This window comes from Phragmites australis, chromosome 21, assembly GCF_958298935.1.
Source record: "Phragmites australis chromosome 21, lpPhrAust1.1, whole genome shotgun sequence".
NCBI lineage: Eukaryota > Viridiplantae > Streptophyta > Magnoliopsida > Poales > Poaceae > Phragmites > Phragmites australis.
This window is the reverse complement of record NC_084941.1, coordinates 4,203,747-4,227,050: the sequence shown is the minus strand read 5'-3', so window position 1 is coordinate 4,227,050 and position 23,304 is coordinate 4,203,747. Positions and strand designations below refer to the sequence as shown.

The window sequence follows — 23,304 nt, the reverse complement described above, 5'->3', positions numbered from 1 at the left end:
TACACCGCTATAATTAGGATCTACGACGACCAACGACAAATATCCTTCTCTTTTATATTAGATTAACGTGGTATTTTATAACTTTGAGAATGAACATAGAGATTTCTTTTAACATTCAAATATTATGATAATAAATAGCTTAAATTAAATCAACCTAAGTGAAATGGAGTCTCTATCGAGTTGGTTTTACATGACACTGAAAATAACTCAGTAATTGCAGTTCACTTGGTAGTAGTAATCCATATATTCATGAGACTTGAACTCAAGAGGTACCGAACACACGCTAGATCGATCGACATGCATCAATCGATCAAGCTAGTAATTAACAAATTAAGCACTCGATGCACACACCATTTACCATTTATTCGTACACAACATCACGCAGGAACCAAGCTGGATACTCCGTATAGAAGCGAGGCAACGCGTACGCACGCACGTCCGTAACGCAAGCAGGCGCCTAGCAGCGCGGGACGGCGACGCCGCAGGCGGCGAGCGTGCTGCGGGCGTTGGGGCTGTTGATGTACCGGCTGTACGCCGGGTTCCGCGCGAACTGGCAGAAGCACCCCCGCTGCGCGCGCAGGTTCGAGCAGCACGAAGCCTGGGGCGCCGCGCCGCTGATGATCGCCGGCGCGCACACGGTCAGCTGCCCCGCGTTGCACTGCTGCGCCGATGCCCCGCCCGCGCTCATCGCCACCACCACGAGCGCCACGGCCACGAGCATCGCCGCCGCCGCCTTCGCCATCGCACGATCCTTCTGCTTCTTTTTCTCTGGAACTGTGAGCGTGAGGCGCGGTGGTGGTGTGGGCCGGTGGTGCACGGGAACTAGCGTGCTCTTCCATGGTATTTATAGGCGGTTCGGCGCGCCCTCGTCGTGGCGAGGGAGCGAGGCAATGCGTCTTGAGTGAGTGCGTTCTCTGTTTTTGACTGATGCTCTGATCCTTGGTGTGTTGGTAAGTTTGGCTTCGAATCAAATGTATCCAAACCATTTCTGGGTCAAATTGGAAAGTGGCTCCACAAACAGCTCGAGATGGTTTGCCACCATCGATTGCGTACACCAACTCCAATCAGTAGGTATCTGATCGAAAATTTTAGCTCGAAAATGCAAAACGTCGTCTATTTGAAAAAAAAATGGAACGCCATCTACGTATTTTTGAATGATTCTCTTCCCTCAACGACAGATCACATTTTCTCAAATGTTCCACGTCCACACCATCGATTGTTACGACATTCTAAGGGTCTAGAGTCAATATCAAATACAATTAATAAATATCTAATTCAGAATTAAAAATTATAAAAAAATAGTAGTTTGATTTCTATATAAATTGGGAAGGAAAATATATAAATAGAGTCCATGTAAAACACAATCAATAATATTTGAAATTGAGATTAAAAATAGAAAAAAGAATAGTCCACATCAAATATAGTCTTAGAAAAAATTCAAAGTAAAAGATAAATAAAGTTAGTAACATGATTTATAAGAATTCAGAAGCACAATGTATCTCAATGTCATCGTATCAAGCGGCCAATGGAACAAGGCACAACATGTAGGCTGTAGATGATAGAAGCCATATCCTCCAGCCGAGATAAAAGGGATATTAACAAATCCATGGATCGACATGACGAGACATAGGATCGGATCCGTAGGGAAAGATATGGACGCCATTATATCACAATGTCAGGCATGTAACAAGGTAAGACACATCCTGTAGACGATGCAACCACTGTCTCCAACAACGACTAAGGACATGACAAAGTTGTGGATCGTAAGGGCAGGGCACGTAAGCTGTTCACACATCTCACGGTCAGTCAGTAGGAGGGCGGGAGGCTATATTTGACTGAATTTGTTGGGAAATTTAAATTCACACAGCAGATTTGTTGTCACGTAGCACAAGATCATGGTGTCAGATAGACAACGTGATAAGCCACCACCCGCAGGCTGTAGATGGTTGACACTGCTAGAGAATTCATTTATACAAATATTTCGCAACACCTGTGTGGGACGCTTTTTCGAACCTCTGTGGAAAAGAGCATGTACAAATCAGATTTGTACAGACTGCTCGTGACTGGAGCCGTATGTTTTATAGATTATCACATACGTCTCCAAGTTTTGAGCCGTCTATGATATAGGAATAATACAGATGGCTCCAATAATAAGCTGTCTGTTCTAGAGATTATTATAGACTACTCTAAGTTTTGAGCTATCTGTGAATATGGTTCAGTACAGACGGCTCCAGTTTTGAGCTATCTGTACTGTGCATTTATACAGACTGTTGTAGACGTAGAACCGTCTGTACTGTGCATTTATACGGTACTGCATTCATGTATTACTGAATATAAACTGATATATTAACAACAAATTATTCACAGATCATTTGCATTCGAACAACTACAGATCAAATAACATACACATATCATACACACACTAATGGAACATCTTCATTCAATGTCACAAAGTCATATACATAAACAAAAGTAAAATGTCAATATTACAAATCCTCACAACATTTCAAAGAATTCTTTATTCTTCATTTTTGAGTTAATCCTGTGCCTGACAATATATAAACCAACGAAATAGCTTTAGCACACTAAATTAAAAGGAAGTGATGAGTTCATTTGCTTCATTTTCTATATCATTAGCCATAAAAGTACAATACATCAATAGATTGCAAGATGAAAGCATTTTTAATATATTGAAATGACCAGCTTATGTTGAGATTACAAACCTTATCTCCTAAAGTTGTCGCGATCATGAAATTCACCGCTCTCCTTTATGATCTCCGCAAGTATGAAATGGATGAGCCGTTTTTGAATATAGACGAGACTGTCCTTTATGAGGTTATTTGTAGGAAATTTATATGTCTGTAGAAGAAAATTAAAATAGTTAGGTACAACGATAAAAAAATATATTTTAATATACTATAATTGCACTAACCGGAGGATATACTTGTGGACTAGAGCCAATGATTTGCAGCATATACTGGGCAACATAGAACCCACAGAGGTTGGTGCCCTGCGGCTGCCTGTGACATTGCAAAAATTTATGCACGGTACATTTAGTTCTATAGAATGCATATTATAACAGTAAATTGATGTACGATGGAGGAATTATTACCGGGAACTTATGTTGGTGGGTCACCGAGGGTTTATCTCTCTGTACAATCTCGCCCATCGAAACATACTTCGCGAACGCCCTTGTCAACAAATCTGTCAGATCTGAATACCTATCTGGGTCATAGTACATCGAGTCAAAGTATATGTAGTGTTGATTATGTGTATAGATACAAACTAGCACCCAATGGTCTCGGTAGTTGTACAGTAGAATAAGGCCCTTCAATCCATAGAGAGCGACTATGGCCTCCGTGATGTATTTTTCGACTTCCCCCAAAGACGAAGTGATCTAACCCACATACGACCTGTGGGTCAAGGAATCTAATTCTTGAATTATCTCTCCTGGTTTCATGAATCATAAGTCTACACATAAGAGTAATATAGATAAATGAGCATATCAATAAGTTAGATGGTTCATTAAGCATAGACCACGATTAGTAGCACTTATAGTGTTCAACATTTCACTAGACCGATGTCTAGCTTGTCAAGATGGTAGAGGAGGAATAAATCCTCAAAGGTCACGGGGAAGGATCCTGCTGGTTTCAGGAAATGTTGCCACTGGTACTTGGTGCTGAAACAAGGATAAAGATGTTTCTCCTTATGGAACCTCTTCATGTATAGGTCGTGCAGGATCATACTTATCCAACCCAATTGCTCTAACGCTTTTGTTGCTTAGTAATGGCTAGCCTGCCACGTAGTTGTTTGATAGAGGTTCTTCTTCTACCTCCTTGCTCTTGTCCTTCTGTTTGCTGGCTCTGCGCTTTCCGGGAGGTGCCGTTTTGGAAGATTGTTGGCCAGTTTTGCTGAACAATTGTTGTTGCTCATATGGTGTAGAAAGAGATTGATCTTCGACGGAGCACGATGAAAAGAGAAGTCGTTGCCGTCACGTACTGGAGATAGAGGCTGCGGAGGCGGTGAAGGGGCAACCAGTGTTATGAACTTCTTGGGCCACCGGATGAAGGAGTGGACAGCCTCCCCAAGTGTCCTGACGTCGTCCTCTAGGGGAATAGGAAGTGGGAGAGATGTGCAATTCCTGTATACCATGTCCACTGACACCTTAGTGTAACTAGGCTCTAGTAGGAGTCCATGAATTGTCTGTTCCCCACCACACGGGAACGCCAAGCCCGTGCCAACCTCAATGATGTTACCAGAGTCAAGCGTGGTGGGCAATAAGGGCTTGCACTTGGTGACAACCTCTATGTCGTCGATGGGGTATCTCTCGCTAGGGACCTCTTTTGGAATGTGGTCGCTGGGGGGTCACCTTCAAATCTGCCGATAGGGAAATCATGTTGATCGAGCATGTTATCTGGATCGTTATCTGGTGCATATGCGTAGCTGTTCCGGTGCTGAGTTGATGGAGATTCAAGTGTCGTGGCTGCATCCTGCTGCCTTATTGCCCGTACTCGCTTCTCGACCTATTGTTCCATCCTTTTTGCAAGCATATCCATCTTTTCTTTCATCCTTGCTTCGACCTCATCGGCAATCTCCATTCTCATTCGTTCATGTTCGGCTGCTTCGCGCTTAGTTTTGTTTCTCTTTCGGCTCCTATATGAATCGGCGTTGTCAAGGAATCCCAACTTCCATGGAATGGAAACACCTATACCTCACGTGCGACCTGGGTGCTCTTTGTTTCCTAGTGCCGAGGTTAGTATGTCTTCTTCGCGAGATGGATGGAATGATCCTTGAGTGGGTTTTTCCAAAAGTTGTCGGATTCTTTGAGCCACTTGCTTGGTTTCTGGCTTCCTGAAGGTGACGGGACCATCGGCCGAGTGTACAACCCTTCCTCGGAACCAGTTCTGGGCACGCCTCTCTATGATTTGTGAGAATGGTGTGGAGCTGTTCTCCCGAGCTGCCTGCTCATCCTCCTTATACCAGTCCAACTCCTTGCGGGTGTACCCACCAGTGCCGAGCTTGTGGGGTGCGTGTTGCGTGACTAGCATGCTTTGTTAGCCGAACTCTGTTGCTGAAATTCCTCAGACTGGCACCTCACCACAAACTCTGCCTATTGATCCGCCAAGTACCCATAAGCAATATTATTAGGGACGAGATCTTACTTCACATATGTATTATACAACTCGTTCTTGAAGGTCTTACACACATTGCACATCTTGCCTATTGCGTGCCTTTCCACGTCTTCCAAGGAGCATCCTTCATGGAAGTCAAATTGGACTTCAATTGTTTCCCACAAGAAGCTTTTCTCGCTTTATGGCACGACCTTCCAGTTTGGGTAGGTTATCTTGACCCTTGTTTGTCCAAGTGAGGCGCATACTCTACGAAATACCGCATGAGCTTGTTGAGGCTGTGTTGGCACGCCTGCCTCATTGACGTGAGCTATGGTGTAGTGACCTGTGGGTATTTGGTTTTTTCCCCGGTCACCTCGCTTTAACTTCTGCGTCTAAGTTTCTTCTATTTGCTCCTGAGAAGTGGCCTCCGTATCTTGTTGAGCAGTAAGCCCCTCTTACTGTTGAGGAGAAGAGGCCAGAGGCAGTTCGCGTTCATCTCCAGATGTCATCTTCAAAATAGGAAATCACATGCTTATTAAGAACTTGTTATAATAGTAGAAGTTTGTTATTGTTATTGCCACTCTTCTAGAAAACAAATCACTTAGCACAAGCTAACTATCACTTAGCTCAAGAATGGAGAAAGATTCAGCAGAAGGATTTTGCTAACTATCACTTAGCTCAAGCTAGTTTCAAAGAAGAAAAACATAGGGAAGTACCCTAAGAACAACAAGGTAGTTGTAATATGTGCGATAATAAGAGCATGAATAACCATATTCCATAAAAAGCATAACAAGAACAAAACTGATAAAAATTGATATCCATGAACTTAAAAGAAAGAGCCTTCAGAGCATAATCAAAGATGCCAACCATCATGTATATAAAACAGTACTGAACAACAAACTGAATGATTAAAACATGCTCTCAGATAGTTCTAAATAGCTGACCCTAGAACTACAAAATTTTGCTCCCTAGCTGATCGTAATACACATCATAACTAGGTATTTAGCTAAGATCACACCTAGAAAAAGAACATGCCATCCATTCTCTAAAACTAAACAAACTTACTGGACAGAAGTACTAAACAGGTTCAGAAAAAGCATAATGTAACCGAAACTACAAAAATCGAGCTGTAGAGCAATAGATGGAACTGAACAGACCAACAATTCTATAGCTCCACCAATCTAGTAGCAATTTATCTAGAATTTTAGGTTACCAGAAAGTGCACAGAGAAGCAAACGAGTTGTAAAACTCGCTATACAAGGGTTACTCAGAGATTCCCAAGTCACACCTTTCACAACCAGCTTGAGAAAAATAGTAACAGAGAAGTTTACAAGCTTAATCTATTGTACTTAGCCTAAATGCCCAATTTTAGTAAACATTATCATCATCAAGCATACATACACAGACAACCATGATGTTCACGACAAAGAGATTAAAAAATAACAGTGAAAATTGATGAAAAGAGCAAGTGAGAGAGGCAAGGCAAGTAGATAAACTAAAAATAAAGCAATTTAATGCCTAGATCCCATTGAAATCAACTAAATGAACCTGACATACACTAGACGACAAAATCACCTTTCTCGTAGCAAAAAAAAGCATAAGTGTCAGATCAATCCTAGATTAGAACGAGTTCGCATAAAGGTGATTAACTGAATTTTGTAACATTAGCACATACTGGATTCCATAAAAAACAAAATAAGATGTACATAAAATAATGTATAAGTGTAAGTTTGAGTTGTTTTCGCTCAATCATCCAAGAAGTAAAAAAAGAATATATGGGATAAGCCTTGTCATGCTGAAACGACATTTGATAGGATTCAAATCAAGCTAAAACATTTCAATCAATTCTTTAAAGGCTGGGGTTATAATGTATACAAGAAACTTATGATACTAGAACAGTTAGCGAAGTATAATGTGTTATCAATTAACCAAATGTGTAGAAAAATATTTTACAGAGTGAATTGCTAGAAATTTTAGAGGATGAGGAATTATATTAGCTTAAAAGGACCATTGGACTCCTCCACAACAGTTTATGGCAAAGCATAAAGCCAATCTCATATAAACTATACAATTAAGTAATTATAAATGCTTCATTATGTGTACTACTTAATTATAAAAAACTCAAACTAGTCATTTATTTGAACATTCAAACTTGGAAATGTAGACACCACAGAGAAAGAGACCAATAACTTGTATGATCCAAAACTGTCAAATTGCATGAAAGTTCCATAGGCCAAAAAATGTGTAAGGGATGCAATTTTTGTAATTTTTTGAAGGAAAAATTGCTCTCAGACAATAAGAAACAAATGGCCCCATGACTTTAAAAGTCCTACTCCCTAATTATCCTAGCGAATCCATTATCAATTAGGCAATGTTACTAAGCATCAAATAGTAAAAGGACATGAACTTGAAACAGTAGTAGCAAACCACTGTCGAGCCAAAACTGAAATTGATTCGAGCCGTACAAGACAGTGACAACAACTCGGACTTAGCAATTCATCCAGTACCAAAAAACATGTGAAGCATATACAGAGATCACTGCAATATCGAACAAATCACCAAGTGTATCTCGGTGCACAGAACAGAGCTGAAACTAGAGAATTTACAGGTCTATACTAGATTACTCAGAGAACATGACTAATTTTAGTAATCCTAATCATTATCGAGCAAATACCATACAAGACTTGCACTGTCCAGAGCATCATCTAGCGTAATTAGGCATCACAGAGCATAATCATGCATATCACAGAGAAGAGAGGACCATGGCTCGACCGGAGCATCAGCTACGATAGCTCGACCATGAGGGAATGGTTGCTCACCACCATGGATGGATGGAGCACGATCGCTGGGGGTAGGGAGATCGTCGGGAGGAGCACGGTCGCTAGGGAGCATGGTCACCAGGGAGAGGGAGGTCGTCGAGAGGAGTACGGTCGCCGGGGGGAGGGAGGCTGGGAGGAGGACGATTGCCGTGGGGAGGTTGGTCGCTGGTGGGAGGGAGATCACCGGGAAGAGCACGATCGTTGGGGGGAGGGAGTTCACCGGGAGGAGCACAGTCGCCGAGAGGAACACAATCGTCGGGGGGAGGGAGGTCGCCGGGAGGAGCACGGTCGTCAGGAGGAGCATGGTCATCAGGAGGAGCACGAGAGGCGGCTAGGGTTTTTAGGATAATTTGGTGCGACGCGGGTTTGATGAAACTGTATATATAGCGATGTTAGTACAGACAGATCGTAACTCTGAGTTGTCTGTACTAATATAATTAATAAAGATTGCTTTTTATAAAATAGTCGTTTGTACAAATAGTATAGATGGGTTATAACTCCGAGCCATCTATATTAATATATAAGTACATATGGCTTTTATTATAGATCTGTCTATACTATTGATTTTTTAGAATTATTAAAACTTGTAAAATTCATAGATAATTCATACAAACTCCAAATGAGACGAAATTTTTATGTAAATTTATGATTAAATATGTACTATCACATGGTGTAGGTATCATTCTTGTTACTGTAACCAAAAAAATTAACTTGAACATTAAACCTAAATTTTAAATTGAACTAAAACTAGCAAAATTTATAAATATTTCATACGAACTCCAAATTAATGAGATCAAATTTTCAAGTAAATTCATAATTAATTCATTTGTACATATTACATTGCAATATATAAGTACATAATAATCAAGTAACATTATACAAATTTAACAATAAGCTTTTCTTGATGATCGACGCGCAGATAGCAAGCGGCTCCGGTCGGAAGTTGTTCTTCATTATGGGCGAAGCCATCTCCAAGAGGGTACTCATCAAATTGATTGTACTCTTCTTCATCCACAACATTCTCAACTCCGACAATCCTTCTTTTCACTGAATGACTATATGAAGTTTTGGATTTGCCGGGTCTTGCACATAAAAGACCTAGACAACTTGCTTAGCGAGTACAAATGGTTCGTCTTTGTTTGTGGTACGTTCAAGGTCGATAGTAGTCATTCCATACTTATCTATCTTAATATTTGATAGTGCGACCCAACAATACCGAAAGAGGGGGATTTTGAAACGTACATAGTCGAGTTCCTAAATCTCCTTTATGTACCCATAATACGTACAAACCCCACGTTTGTCCTAGAAAGCATCTATGCGCACACCGTTGTTCTGTACCGTGCTTTTACTATCCCGTGCTCTGGTATAAAAGGTGTACCCATTTATATTGTATACTTGAAATGTCATGATTGTGTGACTTGATCATATTGTCAACCAGCCAATATTGTCCTCTGTTGAACTATTATTACTGAATCACACTGCCAACCAGTTGTTAAAGCTGCGGTTGTGCTGTTTTATGATCCAAGCCTTCGTACGGCCTGGATTCTCTCCGAGTAGCACGTCCTTATGCATGTTGATATGCGGGGATACTTTAGTCATGTGTTGTAAGACCGTGAAATAGGCTTTAGATAGCATGGCAAAGTCAGCAATGATTGATTTCCTATATATGGCCTCCTTCCCATCCAGTCTCCCCTCATAGCGAGATATGGGTACACCAATTGGTTTGAGTTGCTTCATGTAATTGATGCAGAACTTGACTACCTCTTCGGTTGTGTAACCTCAGGTGATGTACCCTCCGGACGAGATCGATTTCGTACATACTTCTTGAGAATTCCCATGTACCTCTCAAACAGGTACCTCTGACGTAGGAATACTAGGCTGCATATCTTTATCTCTCTCACGAGGTGAACGATAACATGTACCATGATATCGAAAAATGATGGAGGAAAGTACATCTAAAGATGACATAGTGTCCTCACCACATTGGCTGTAAAACATAAAGTACTTTGGGATCGATGGCCTTCTGAGAAATTGTGTTGAAGAAGCAGCGCAGCTTGGTGACTGTGTCTCAGAGATATGTCGGTTGGATATTTCGGATTGCAACATGAAGCATCTGTGTCATCACGTGACAATCATGGGACTTCATGCCAACTAATTTCAAACGAAACAAGTTTCGAGATGTTGGTGGAGTAACCGGACGGAACTTTCACACCATGGAAGCACGGCACAGTTCAGTTCTCTCAGCCTTTTTTAGATTATAGTAGGCTGAAGGAAGCCTTGTTCTACCTTTTTCGGAGGGCTCAGGTGCCAACTCGGACCTGATCTTCAAATCAACCAATGCCTTGCGTTGAGGTCGTCCTTCGTCTTGCCTGGAATATTAAGTAAAAGTCCAATCAAGCTTTCGCACACGTTCTTCTCTATATGCATGACATCGATGCATCTGTGAACTTTAAGGTGCTTCCAATATGGTAGATCTCACAATATCGATCTCTTCTTCCACATGCCACCGATATTATCCTTATTTTTTAACTCCCCTTCTCAAACACAACATCGATGTCTTTTAACCATATTGTGCACCTCTTGACCACCGTAGTGCCTTGGACATAAATCTCTCCCCCTCATTCTGTCGAATTGTTCCCTCATATTGTGGTATGGGTGATACCTATTAAGGAACCCATGGTGGCATATGAACACCGTTTTATGTGAGTGGGGTAGCCACATACTCGCGGTACCATCTAAGCAATGAGGGTACGCCGTGTCTAGTTGTTTACTCTAGCCTGGAAGGTTTCATAGTACAGGCAAATCATTGATCATGCAGAACAACACGACGCGTAGCGTGAAATTCTTTCTTTTGTGCATCCCATACTTGCGCCCCTTCGTTCCATAATATTTTTAGATCTTCCACCAAAGATCTTAGGTATACATTAATATCGTTCCTAGGTAGTTTCGAGCCTTGGATAACCAACGACATCATCAAGTACTTCCACTTCATACATAGCCGAAGAGGTAGGTTGTAAATACTGAGAACAACTAGCCAAGTGTTGCGCCTGGTGCTCATGTTCCCAAAAGGATTCATCTCGTCCGTGCTCAAAGCAAACCTTATATTCATCGGTTCTGCACCAAAGTCAACAAAGATCATGTCAATGTTTCTCCACCAGGGAGAATCGGTAGGGTGTCTTAGCTTTTCATCTTACTTGCAGTCCTTCGAGTGCCAGCACAACAATTTGGTCTCTTTTCGATTCGCAAATAAATGCTTTATAGGCAGATACCACACCACTTTAGCAGGAATTCCTTTCTTCACCTCCTCATCATCTGATTAACTTTTACGCTTGTATCGAGATGCTTTGCACACTGGACATGAATGCAAGTTTGATAGATCTTTACGCTAGAGGATACAGTCATTCGGGCATGCATGTATCTTTTCTACATCCATCCCCAATGGACAAAGAACCTGCTTTGCTTCGTATGTGCTTTTGGGCAGCTCGTTTCCATCTGGAAACATGTCCGTTAAGAGTTCTAATAGCACTGTGAAACTCTTGTTCGACCAACCATCACTTGCTTTCAATTTAAGCAGTTCAAGCACGGATGACAACTTTGTGTATTCCAGTTTACATCCAGGGAACAACGCTTCTCCAAGTCCTCAATTAAGCATATGAATTTGTTGAAGTCTCTCTGAGTACTCAAGTTCACGTCTGCATCACACAACATCTGATTCAACCTATCATCATCTCCTGCAGCACCACAATCATTATCTTCTGCACCAAATTCCTTGTCATCTTCTCTTCTTACGTCGACTCCAGGTTCTTCGACGATATCAACATATTCATGTAATATATTCTACTCTTCATAATGTTTGGTCCAACACGTGTAGTCCGGTTTGAAGCCCCTAATAATCAAGTACGCTTGGATATGTAGGGTTGTGTTCTGTCTAAGAAAGGATCTTTCGTTTCTATAATCGCAACAAGGACAATATATAAATTCAACACCCTTCTCCAATTGATCCTCCTCGGCAGCTACCAGAAAAGCCGTCACACCATCAAGGTACTCTTAGTTCGTACGAGAACCGTACATCCAACCACAATACATCTACAATGTATGAAATAAATTAATATCAAATCAACCTAATAAAAGAGAGCAACCAAGCTTTTCGTAAAAAAAATGGCTCTACCATGCATGCATGCATGAATAAACCATACAAATGAAAATTAATTCAAAAATATTTAATGATTACGTTATATTATATACATGAATACCTAAAAATAAGGGTAAACATTAATTCAAATTTTTTCGTTAAATACTATAGTTATTGATAATTTTTATGTTTATACATCAAAAATTCAAAATTTATCTACAACACTAGATTAAAGCTAGCTATTTATAGTAACACATAATTAAACTTTCATCTATACTTTGAGCTTCATATATACCAAGAACAACTAATATATTCTAGATTATTGTGAAAAAATCTAAGTCTAGATGTAGATATAATTGATCTCTCAAGACTAAATTAGAACACAAATCTACATCATCTAATGAATAGAACAAAACTATATCATTATAAAAAAAAATCTAGATCTAGATCTAAATCTAGCTAGCTCTCCAAACCAAATTCTAGATCATCTAAAACAAAATAGAACATAATGCTTACCTTGGAGTAACAAATGCCAATGGATCTTCAAGTTTTCACCGAAATCTAACAAAGTTTTTGGTTAAAACCGCCTTCTCCCTCCAAAAGTTGTGCACTGTTCGGCTGCCACTGTTCTGCTTCGATCCGAAGGTAGGAGATGATGTACTATTCTAATAGTACAGACGGCTTCATGTTTGGAGCCGTTTGTACTAAAATGTCCCACCTCTCTCCAGCTATTTTCTCATACGGCTTGTGTGTGAAATTATCTATATTAATTTTACGGATGACTCGTATTTGAAGCCGTATGTGATATTCGTTTTATTACAAACAACTTGTATTTGGAGTCATCTATGATATTGGTTTTATTACAAACGACTTTAAATGCGAGCTGTATGTAATACTAATACAGATAGTTCTCAATAGGAACCGTCTGTAATAAAAGTGTCTCACCATCTCCAGAGGGGTTTCGCCATTATCACAGACGATTCTTATTTAGAGTTGTTTATGATAATTTTTACACAGACGGTTTCACATACCTATCTGTATAGGGACGTCCCACTAAATCATATCTATTCTAGTGTGAGCAGTGATCTACGGTGATCACAAGTGATAGTAAGGATACTGGAGCCAGGCTTGAATCGTGTACCTCGCATTTGCGACCTTAGGGTGGTGAGGAGCTGCGTTTGACTTTATTTATCAAGAAAATTAAAATCTGATAATAAACTTGTTGTTGCGTACCTCCAGATAGTGTTGTTAAGTAAATGGTGAAGCAATGCATAACCACATACCACATATAGTGGATTCACGTACTAGGATGGTAATAAGGGACACCTATAAAGTCGAGGATCAACCAAAAAAAAGATACAATCGGTAAGAATTGGGTTTGGACCAGGTAGCTTGCGATTGCAACGACAAGTGGGTGAAAACATGGTTTGTGTTTTTATATGATCAAGACATATCTGTACAACTATGTTTGACTGTAACATTTATAAAATTTCAAAATCAAATAATATATTTATTTATTTGTTTATATAAATGTGAATCTTCAATCGAAGGGAGTATTAAAAAATACAATGTAACCAAGCTAGCAGCGCAAATGATAGATGGTTCTCTTATGCCAAAATTGTTCCGACCCCGGAAATGGCATGGCTCGTGCTTAACACTTGTACTGTCTTGTGGCCTTGTTTTGCAATATTTGTTCTGACGCCGTAGCAGGTCCGGCAATGCTGTCCAATCGCATTTACGAATTTGGGGCCTAAGTATAAATTAGTAATTGGTTGGTAGTTGTCAGTTGGGGCCGTAATGGCATACGCGACCCGAACGGTGAAGGAAAGGGACTAGGAGTATTCGTACGAGTGTGGATGTGTGCGTCGGCGTGCGAATGGAAATGGAGCGTACCTGGGGTAGTAGCAGTGTGTGATCAAGAAAAAATGTTCGCTTTATTGTACCTGCCCAGCCAGATCACTGAAACTTCAGGTGAATGCTTTACGAGACTACCGGTAGAAGAATCAGAAGGCGGTTGCAGGCTGTCGTTCCCATGTCCTGCGACGACAAGCAGAACAAGCCGGTGCTGAAGAAGGTGGATTGATGCTTCACTTTCCATGTTCCGATGCTTTGCATGTACGTGGTGTGCGTGATTGTTGCAGTGTACAAATGGGCTAGGTGGGGAGGGGGGCGACCAGGCCCAGGTGTGGCTCGGCGACGTCGGCAGCCCCCTCGAGGGCACGACGCCCGCGCAGCTCGATCATGTTCTTGACACACTACTCATATCGTCCACGCACTGGAGTCGATGACACATTGACACTCTGGTCTGCGCCGGAAAGAGGGACGCCGGCAGGGAGGAGTGGAATGAGACGCCTTAACCACCAACGCGCCGACGGACGGGCGAGCTACCAGGGTGTACCAGAAGGTCGCCGACGGCGGGACCACCGTGACAAGGTGCAGGGGAGACAACCCCCCCCCCCCCCCACATCTTCTTTGCATGTAGTCCTAGAATACAGTGGCATAGCCAGGATTTTGGACGATTCCAGTGCAAGCTTTCGGCATAAAAACAAGAAGGAACGACATCGGTAACATAATACTCCCTCCGTTCAGAGATATTAGACATTTTTTTAAAATTTAATCTTCAAAGTTAGATTTTAACTAAAATTTTCTCACAAAATATATCATTTATAGCTACAAAACCTATATGATGTGAAACAATTTTAAATTATGAATCTAGTTGTATAATTTATTTATACTAAATATTTTTATAATTTAATTAAATGTTAGTTAAAATATATAAATTTGATTTTTTTAAAATACATCTACTATTTCTGAACGAACAAAATATAGTTTTTGAGTCATATAAAAGAAAGTACCATCGTTGCTCCCCACTCTCCTGACTACTTGAACATCCTCGTCGACCGTCGTGCGCCCCTTTCGCTGACGAGTTACACTCCCTCCTCTCCGGTGTGAATTCTCAATAGGCTAGCAAGATGATGTAGTGGGGTGGGCTTTAAGGATTTAGGCTTTATTTGCTAAGTGAGCCAGCCATCCCACTAGATAACACTTTGTCTTGCTCCGTAGTCTTCTCAGGAAACCAACTTCATCTTTCTCCTCCAACCTCTTTCCGTGCATCCACATACATACATGACTGCTGCTACTTGGAGCATAACTAGGGGTAGACCCACAGTTTACCGAAGCCTATCTTGGGCAGCTGCCTCGGCTCCCCCCCTCCCCTGGCTACACCACTGCTAGAATCCATGCCGTCAAACCTTGCAGCACTCTGCATTGCTAGATCTTGATAGTGAGACATTATTCTTTGGCATTTTTATGGCCATGGAGGTAAGCATACTCGTAAAGATCAGTGTTTTTTTATGTTTCTTCATTGTATTAGACTACTCATGAGGGACACCGCCATATCAAGTATTTGTAGAGACTAGTAGTATCTCATTATGGATCGCTTTACTCAGGAAGAGTGGTTGCCAAATTCTATATGAAATATCTGCATAGTCAAGTTCTAAAAAATGAAGCCTATTCAGCTGGTGACCTAGGCATTGTTGTCCATAGAGCTTTCTTCAGGTATATGGCAAACCAGATTACACATGAAACAATGTAAAGCTTCAACATCTGTTAACATCACTATCAGCATGAAGATGATAATTTCTAATGTTGTGGTTGTGCTACTTCAGAATTGATGAAATGATGCGAGGACAGAGAGGTTGGAAAGAACTATATGTACTTGGAGATAAGATAAACAAGTTTAGTGGTATGATAGAAGGGTTGATTTGGTCTCCCAGGGGCAGTGATAATCAACAAGATGATTGGGCCTTTGAGGAGGTACATATGCAACTGGCTACAACCATTTTCACTTTTTTAAAATAGATATACAACTGATTTCATTTCTCATTGAAATATAGATTTTATCTATTTCAAATTGTTAGATACTTGTAAGTTGTGCCAGCTATGAATTGCATTAACAGCTGAACTTTATGTTGGAAAATGAAACCTATGCAAAGAGAACAAATGAGACCCAAATATGAAGGTTGTGTTGTCAATAATGATGTACTATGAGCTAATTATGAAATATAAAGTTTCAATTTTTGATATTCTGAAGTCCACATGTTGCAGCTTGTCACAATTGTTTGAGTTATGGAATCTCACATAGATAATCTTTTGTCAGGGGCCTCACTCTGATTTTGCTGGGCCAACATGTGGGAGTACAGCATGTGTAGCAGTAATAAGAAATAGCCAACTTGTTGCGGCAAACGCTGGTGATTCTCAGTGTGTAATTTTGAGGGGTGGACAGGTATGTATTCTTGCTCTTCCATTAGTTAGTAAAGAAGATATCCTTGACAACCTGAGTATATGTTCTCTGTGTCACATCTATAATAGGCATACAATCTATCAAGGGACTACAAATCGGAGCTGTAGCTGAGAGAGAGAATACTAAATGTGTGGGGTTTCATCTATATGGGACGAATAAATGGAAGTTTAAACTTGACAAGAGCAATTGGTGAGCATTCTCTTGTTTTTTTTGTTAACATTATGCACCCTGCTTCGTGCCTTAAGTATGTGAGTACTTTTTTGTTGCTTATAATTGTGCTTTAGTTATACCTGATCGATGGCCCATGCTTTTTTTTATTAACATTGTGCATCTTGCTTCGTGCATTAAGTATGTGAGTACTTCTTTGTAGCTTATAATTGTGCTTTACTTATAACTGATCGATGGCCCACATGATAGATCCTTCTCTCGTTCTCCTCCCTGCCTGCTTGCCCTATTCACTCCCTCTCTCGCACTTTCCCGTCGTGAGTCACCGCGTGTCCTGCGATGTGGCTAGGATGCCAGAGTCTAGGAAGGGATCACCACCGACCTCCCGGCAGACGCATGTGTCGAGCAGCCACGTGAGGTCGTGCCGCTTGTCCCCATCCTAGATATCGGCATCCGCTCGCTGTCGTTTGTTCAACCACCGCAACACATATCATAACGTGAAAATATTCTGCTCCCGTTACAACGCACGAGCACAGAATTAGTAACTATACAACGATGACAAGGATGACACACGGGACCTTTTCTTTTACCGGGGAACACAGACAACCATCCTGCGAAGAGTAGCGGGCCTCACAAATCACAGCAACCATCTCCTGGGCCGGTCTTCTGGGCCTGAATCCATACGTCTCCCTCGCCCGAACTGTCTCACCCAAACAGAAACACGATCACGATCACAGTGACACGGTACACCGACCGAGGGGGCAACGATCGACGCGACGGGATCGTCATGCACCCGCGTCAAAACCCCGCCACCTGACGGACGCCGACACGTGACAAAGTGATCATTCTTCGCCCGGCCTCCCACAGCTGGACCTTCCGGTTGCTTCATCCTCCCCAACCAAAGCACGGCACGGCACGGCAGCTCCTGAACCCACCACGCGTCCGCCCCGCCTCCCGCCCAACACCACGTGTGCGTCGAGGTGGCGCTCGCCCTCAGACCCTGCTCCGCCTGCTCCCGTTTTAAATATTCGTCAAACTTCTCCCGGCCATACCTGCTCTGCCACTCAGCTATCTGAGCCCTTGGAATCACGAGCCCAAAACAGCCCCGTCATCTTCGATCGCGAAATCCAGTTTGATCAGTAGTGACATTGCGACGGCGATGGACGCGCCGGCGATGCTCACGAGCAAGCACGTCCCCGAGGACGTCGGCCTCCGGAACACCGGTGAGTACGCCGTCGGCCACCGAGCCCGTCGCTACACCACACGCTCCGCGTTGCGATTGGCACGTTCGCTTAATTACTTTGTTTGGTGATGGCGTGCGTGCAGTCGAGGACGAGGGAGCAACCGGGGGGCAAGGGCAGCTGCACCGTGACGAGAAGCAGCACAAGCCGATGATGAAGAAGGTGAAGGAGAAGGTGAAGCAGATCAAGAATACCCTCGCCGGTCATGGCCACGGCGGTGAGCACGTCGACGACGGGCGCAGAGGCGTTGACGGTGGAAGCACTAGCGGCGAGGAGGACGTGCTGGAGAGGGAGGCAGCGATGGAGAAGGGCGGGTACGTGGAGGACGCCGAGGACAAGCCCGTCGTCATGGAATCCGAGCCCGAGGTGCACGGCGCGCCCAGTAAGTACTACCACCTGTCGCACCGTGTACGTGTTGCGCAGCACAGTTGATTGGTTACGTGTTTTCGCGCGTGCGTGTGCTCTGTTCTGATGCTTCGTTACCCAAGCCTCGTACTTACATGGCGCGTGCGACACGTTGCAGTGTACGAGTCGGCGAAGGCACCGGCCGTGCAGGACCTCGTTGCAAGGCGCGAGCCGGCGAGGATACCGGCCGTGCAGGAGGTGGAGGGCGACGACGCCCCCAGGGTGCAGCCCGGCGGCCCCGCCGTCGAGGACCCGGCCGCGCCGCGCTCCACGACGCCCGCGGCGCGAGGTACGGCACACGATTCGGTCATGTCTTCGGCGCCCTGCTCATGTCGCTCTCACTCGTGACGCGTCTGTTTTGGCTTCATGGTTTTTGACACGCCGCTCATGGTCACATGTCGCGCTCACACGTCTCTATGGCTCTAATGTGTTTATTTGCAGAGGGGGAGGACATAGGCACGACGCCCGTCGTGCGAGCTTTCGAGTCGATGACCGTGTCCGACGACCCGCCGCACGTCGGCGCGGGGAAGAAGGACGTCCCACCGGAGGAGTGGAAAGACGCGGCCGCGGAACCGATGGACAGCGCGTCCGGTGACGCGAGCTACACGAACAAGCTCAAGAACGCGGCCGCGGGCACCACGGAGTACGGCAAGAAGCTGGCCACCACGGTGTACGAGAAGGTCGCCGGCGTCGGTCCTGCCTTGAGCGCGGGGAAGCGCAACGAAGAACGAACAGAGGCAGTGCCAATGTCGGACGCCGGCGGGGAGGAGTGGAAAGACGCCGTTGCCACGGACGCGACTGACAACACGTCTGGCGCGGGCTACACAGGCAGGATCAAGTCCGCGGCCGCGGGCACCACGGAGTACGGCAAGCATCTGGCGACCACCGTGTACGACAAGGTTGCCAGCGTCGGCACCGCCGTTGCGCCCAACCTCCGTCCACAGGTGGGTGTGGAGAAGCCGGAAGACGGACGCGATGGGATAATGCCCGTGTCGGACGCCGGCGCAGACGAGTTGAAAGAAACCGCGGCCACGGACGCGTCCGGCGGGGGCTACACGGACAAAATCAAGTCCGCAGCTGCCGGCACTACGGTATACGGCAAACAGCTGGCGACCACCGTGTACGAGAAGGTCGCAGGTGTCGGCACCGCTGTGGTGGGTAAAGTCCAGCAGGCCACGCACTCGGCTGCCACCGCGACGCCTGGCGTCGGCACGCAGCAGGAGGACACGAGCGCGACGGTCACGCCCTTGAGTGGGCAGGACCCACCCCCATGACGGGGTACATCGCCGAGAAGCTGCGGCCCGGGGACGAGGACCGCGCGCTCAGCGAGGCGATCTCCGGCTCCGTGCACCGCCGCAAGGATGCAGGGGGAAACGAAGCGAAGGAAGGCGTCGCGGTGGTTGCAGGGGAAGAGCCTGTCCGGGGGGAGGAGGTCGGCGACAGGAAGCTAAACACGAATACCATGTGACTGTGTGACTGTGTCAGTGTGCACACGTGTGAACGATGTGGTTACTAGTGTGGAGGTTGTACTCGAATAAGGCACTGGTCGTGTGCAGTGCAGTTTTATTGGGGCTTCTTCTCAAGTGTGCTTTTGCGCTTTGGTTTAATAGTGTCGTTGTAACGATGGCGGGGGTGAACACGGAGGAGGGCAACGGTGCACGGAATTCATTGCCGCTCGGTTCAGAAGCCCGTGCCATGTGCCTACGTATCGTCCATCTCCTGAGCCGGCCATCTCCTGAGCCGGCCATCACCGTTGGCGCGACGCATGAGGCTCACCGGAGCCGCGCTTGCTAGTCCCTGATCGGGACGGCAAAGGAAAGAGAAGGGAATCGGTCAGTCTTAATATAAGACGATTTGCAAATTATCTCGGTCACACATGCCTGGTCGCCCTGGGTCCCAACAACAACGCCTCCACTGCACAGTGCACGCTGTGGCTCGCCGGAGCGTAGCGCCCACCACCTTCCAAAGCCTTCGCTGTGTCCACCGCATGCATCCGCCATAGCCCATGGGCTATTCAGTACCCTAGGGGTGGTCGGTATTCGAAACCACGACCACCCCAAGGGGATAGGGCCGCAAGCAAGAACCCTCTCCTTCGCTGCATGCCGAGGCGCTGCCGCATCCTGGTCCTCCATCGCCTACCTCCCCTTCCTCCTGTTGGCATTCTGTTGTTGTGAAGCCATACCTCCCATTCCCCAGATCAGTCATTGGTGTGGTCTTTGTTCTGGAACTTGTGTCTTATATGCTGGGGGCTCAAATGACAATGAAGATGCACTTGTGGAGTTCGGGTAAAGCCACTGAAGAAGGATAGTTCAGGGAGAGGAGCCTGATCCAACCTATTCATTGGAGAAGAAATTCAGTAGGGAGTGTTTGCAATTAGTAGCATTTCATTCCTTTTGAAGATGCATTCTCTTGTGGCTTGAACATGAAAGCTAAGGAATAAAGGAAGTAATATATTTTTTTCGACAAACCAACGGGGCAAGGAGCCCACTTGAACGCGTTTCCATTCCATTTGGAACAACAAAACATAGACTAGCTAGGGTGTTTTTTTTAATCCCAAAACGCGCAAGAGAGATGCTTGTTATTGCATTGTTTAAGTTACAACACACAGAAGACAAAGTAAAGAAGAAGAGAAGAAGATGTCCATAAGCTATGTTTATGTAGGATAAAAAATAATATGACGGGAATTTAAGGGTGTATTTGGTTTTTCGGGTGAAGTTTCGTAGAGTTGTATCATATAAGCAGGTTGATGGGAGTTATATTTGTTAGAAATAAGAGTGTTTAGTTGATTGTATCTATCTAGACAGACTGAGCTGAGTTTATGTTTGGTTGACTAAATTTGAGACCGTATGAGCGAATGCAAGAGTTGAGATTATAATTAGTTACTTGTATAAAGATAATTTTGTGACATTAACAAATGAACCCGTCTGCATGAGCAAATGAAGAGCCTGCATCCGCCTAGCCAGGCTACAGAGTAAAGCTCAAATTGAGCTTCACTCCTCGGTCAGGATGATGTCATATATTTGTATCCACCAGACCAGACTAGAATAGTGGATGCGGACAATTAAACACGCATCTCTCTGAGATTATAATTCACTAAGTCAGGTTTGGAGAGATTCAGATAACCAAACACACTATAAAATAAGAGAGAAGAAGATAGGGTCCTCTAAAAGATATTAGCTTGACACAAAATCCAACACATAAACATAGCACTATAGATGACAATCACGTATGGCGGGTACGGGTAGTACTTTCCAATACATGTACCCTTGAATTTTTATTTGCCCGCAAGCATACCCGTGACCGCCCACGGGCGTGAGTGGAGAACATACCCATTGTCCGCAGGTACCCATCGCCCGCGGGCGGGTATACCTGATTACCCGTCATATTACATATGGCTTTACAACATATCCAATCATTATACAAAAGGAGCCTCTTTTGCAATTCGTTATGCACGGGACAAAACCACATTAAACCAACAACAACTCCTGAAGAATACTAATAGATCTCTCTCCGTACCACAACCCCAAAATTAAATGTATATACTATTACTAGAACGAATCAATAGATCAGAGATCAATCACGTGTTGCCAGATGCTGACTTGCTTGTCCCAGTAACTAGCTTCTTGTATCCAGAAATAGTACAACAATTGTGGGATCACAAAGGCAACAGAGGATATGAATAGGAGAGAAGAGGAAATGGGAATTGAGACGACCTGGGCCATGGGCTCGATGGGGGCGAGGAGTGTGTCGGCGGCATTGACGAGGTAGACCTTGTGCGTGATGTCGTTGTAGATGGCCCACTAGCACTCGTAGTACTCCTGCACCCTCATTGGCTCCCGCCTCGTGACCCTGATGGCCACCCCAGCCTCCATGGCCACCTCTATCGTAGCCGTTCCGATCAGGTGTCTCTCGCTGCGACCAAGCGCAAGCGCGACACCGCCATTGTGCTGAGGAGAGCGGGCGCGTCAGGTGGTGGGGCCTAGTGCCAGGAGCGGGTGGTGGTGTCATCGTGTCGTCCCTAGCGTTGCGCCCGTAGTGTGTGTGCGCGCCCGGTCGAGCAATGGGCGCTGGGGGCTACAGACGGGTGGCATGGTGGCGGACAACGGCGAATGGGCGGACAGCGGCAGATGAGCGGACGAGCGACGAAGTGGCAGACGAAGGCAGGGGCACAGGAGCGGCCAAGTGGGAGTGCGGGAGCGGTGCCTGATGTGTCTGTGTGTGAGTGGCGGTGGGGTGGGGGCGGGGGAGGTGAAGCGCCGGAATATTAGGGCTAGGGACTTAGGGTAAGTCGGTCCACCTGACATATATATAGACAGGTAAATGGGTTCTACGGGTATAGGTATGTCTTGCCCATACTTGTATATGTTTACTTGTCGGGTAGCAAATTGCGCTCATGAACATACCCACGAGCAGCATATAAGGAACAAACTCGACCCTATTAGGGTATTTACCCATGAATAAATGGGTAAAACTGTCATCCCTACATAACACAAAAGTTGCATTGAAGCTTGATCACATAATCCAAGAAATAAGACATAAATAAAACAATGTATTAGGGTAAAGAGAGTGTCTACAATCTATATCTACACCTATTGGATTATACCCCACTATTTGACATTATGCATTATGAGGTTTATATGTGTCTAAATGATGTGAAAGATATATACATAAACAATAATATCTTGCACTAGGAGTGGCCTAAACATTGATCCTGCGTGGACACATTGGCTATACATCATTGTTCTTCTCTAGTGGATGACCGAGATCCTCCTAGCTACCTACAACCCGCAAGATGAATAAGAGATGTAGTAAAATGTGAAAAGAGCGTGTGGGAGGAACACCACATGGGGACGAGTTACTAGTTCCTAAAAAAGGCCCAGCGTGTTAGCTGCTATGAAATGCTCTTAGTTCCGCATTGATATATTTGGCTATATTTCAAACATATATACAACATAATAAATTACTCGATCGGACAAATGTAGTTACATTATACATCTCCCAGCATACCAAAATAGAAAGCACTCAACTAATTACTAAGCAAGGAAATATCATCCAAATGGAAAATAGAAGTACATGAACATGCCTTTTATTTTGAATTCCATCATTCATTCATTAGAACCTCAGTAAA

General features: G+C 44.3%; 2 protein-coding genes and 1 pseudogene across 2 annotated transcripts; 2 read left to right on the top strand and 1 right to left on the bottom strand.

The window, feature by feature from the left end:
- Nucleotides 1-203: 203 nt before the first annotated feature.
- Nucleotides 204-836, bottom strand: LOC133902970 (non-specific lipid-transfer protein 2P-like). Its single transcript, XM_062344299.1, has one exon. It carries the CDS (start codon nt 740-742, stop codon nt 458-460), a length of 285 nt encoding a protein of 94 aa, XP_062200283.1. The 5' UTR covers nt 743-836; the 3' UTR covers nt 204-457.
- Nucleotides 837-14,094: 13,258 nt separating this feature from the next.
- LOC133904043 (probable protein phosphatase 2C 11) lies at nt 14,095-16,779 on the top strand (annotated as a pseudogene).
- A 780-nt stretch (nt 16,780-17,559) lies between these two features.
- On the top strand, nt 17,560-19,783 carry LOC133903805 (low-temperature-induced 65 kDa protein-like). Its single transcript, XM_062345267.1, is given in 5 exon segments — nt 17,560-17,753; nt 17,857-18,153; nt 18,295-18,465; nt 18,618-19,436; nt 19,439-19,783. Coding segments are annotated over 5 exon segments (1,557 nt in total). The 5' UTR covers nt 17,560-17,689; the 3' UTR covers nt 19,645-19,783.
- The last annotated feature ends 3,521 nt before the right edge of the window (nt 19,784-23,304 follow it).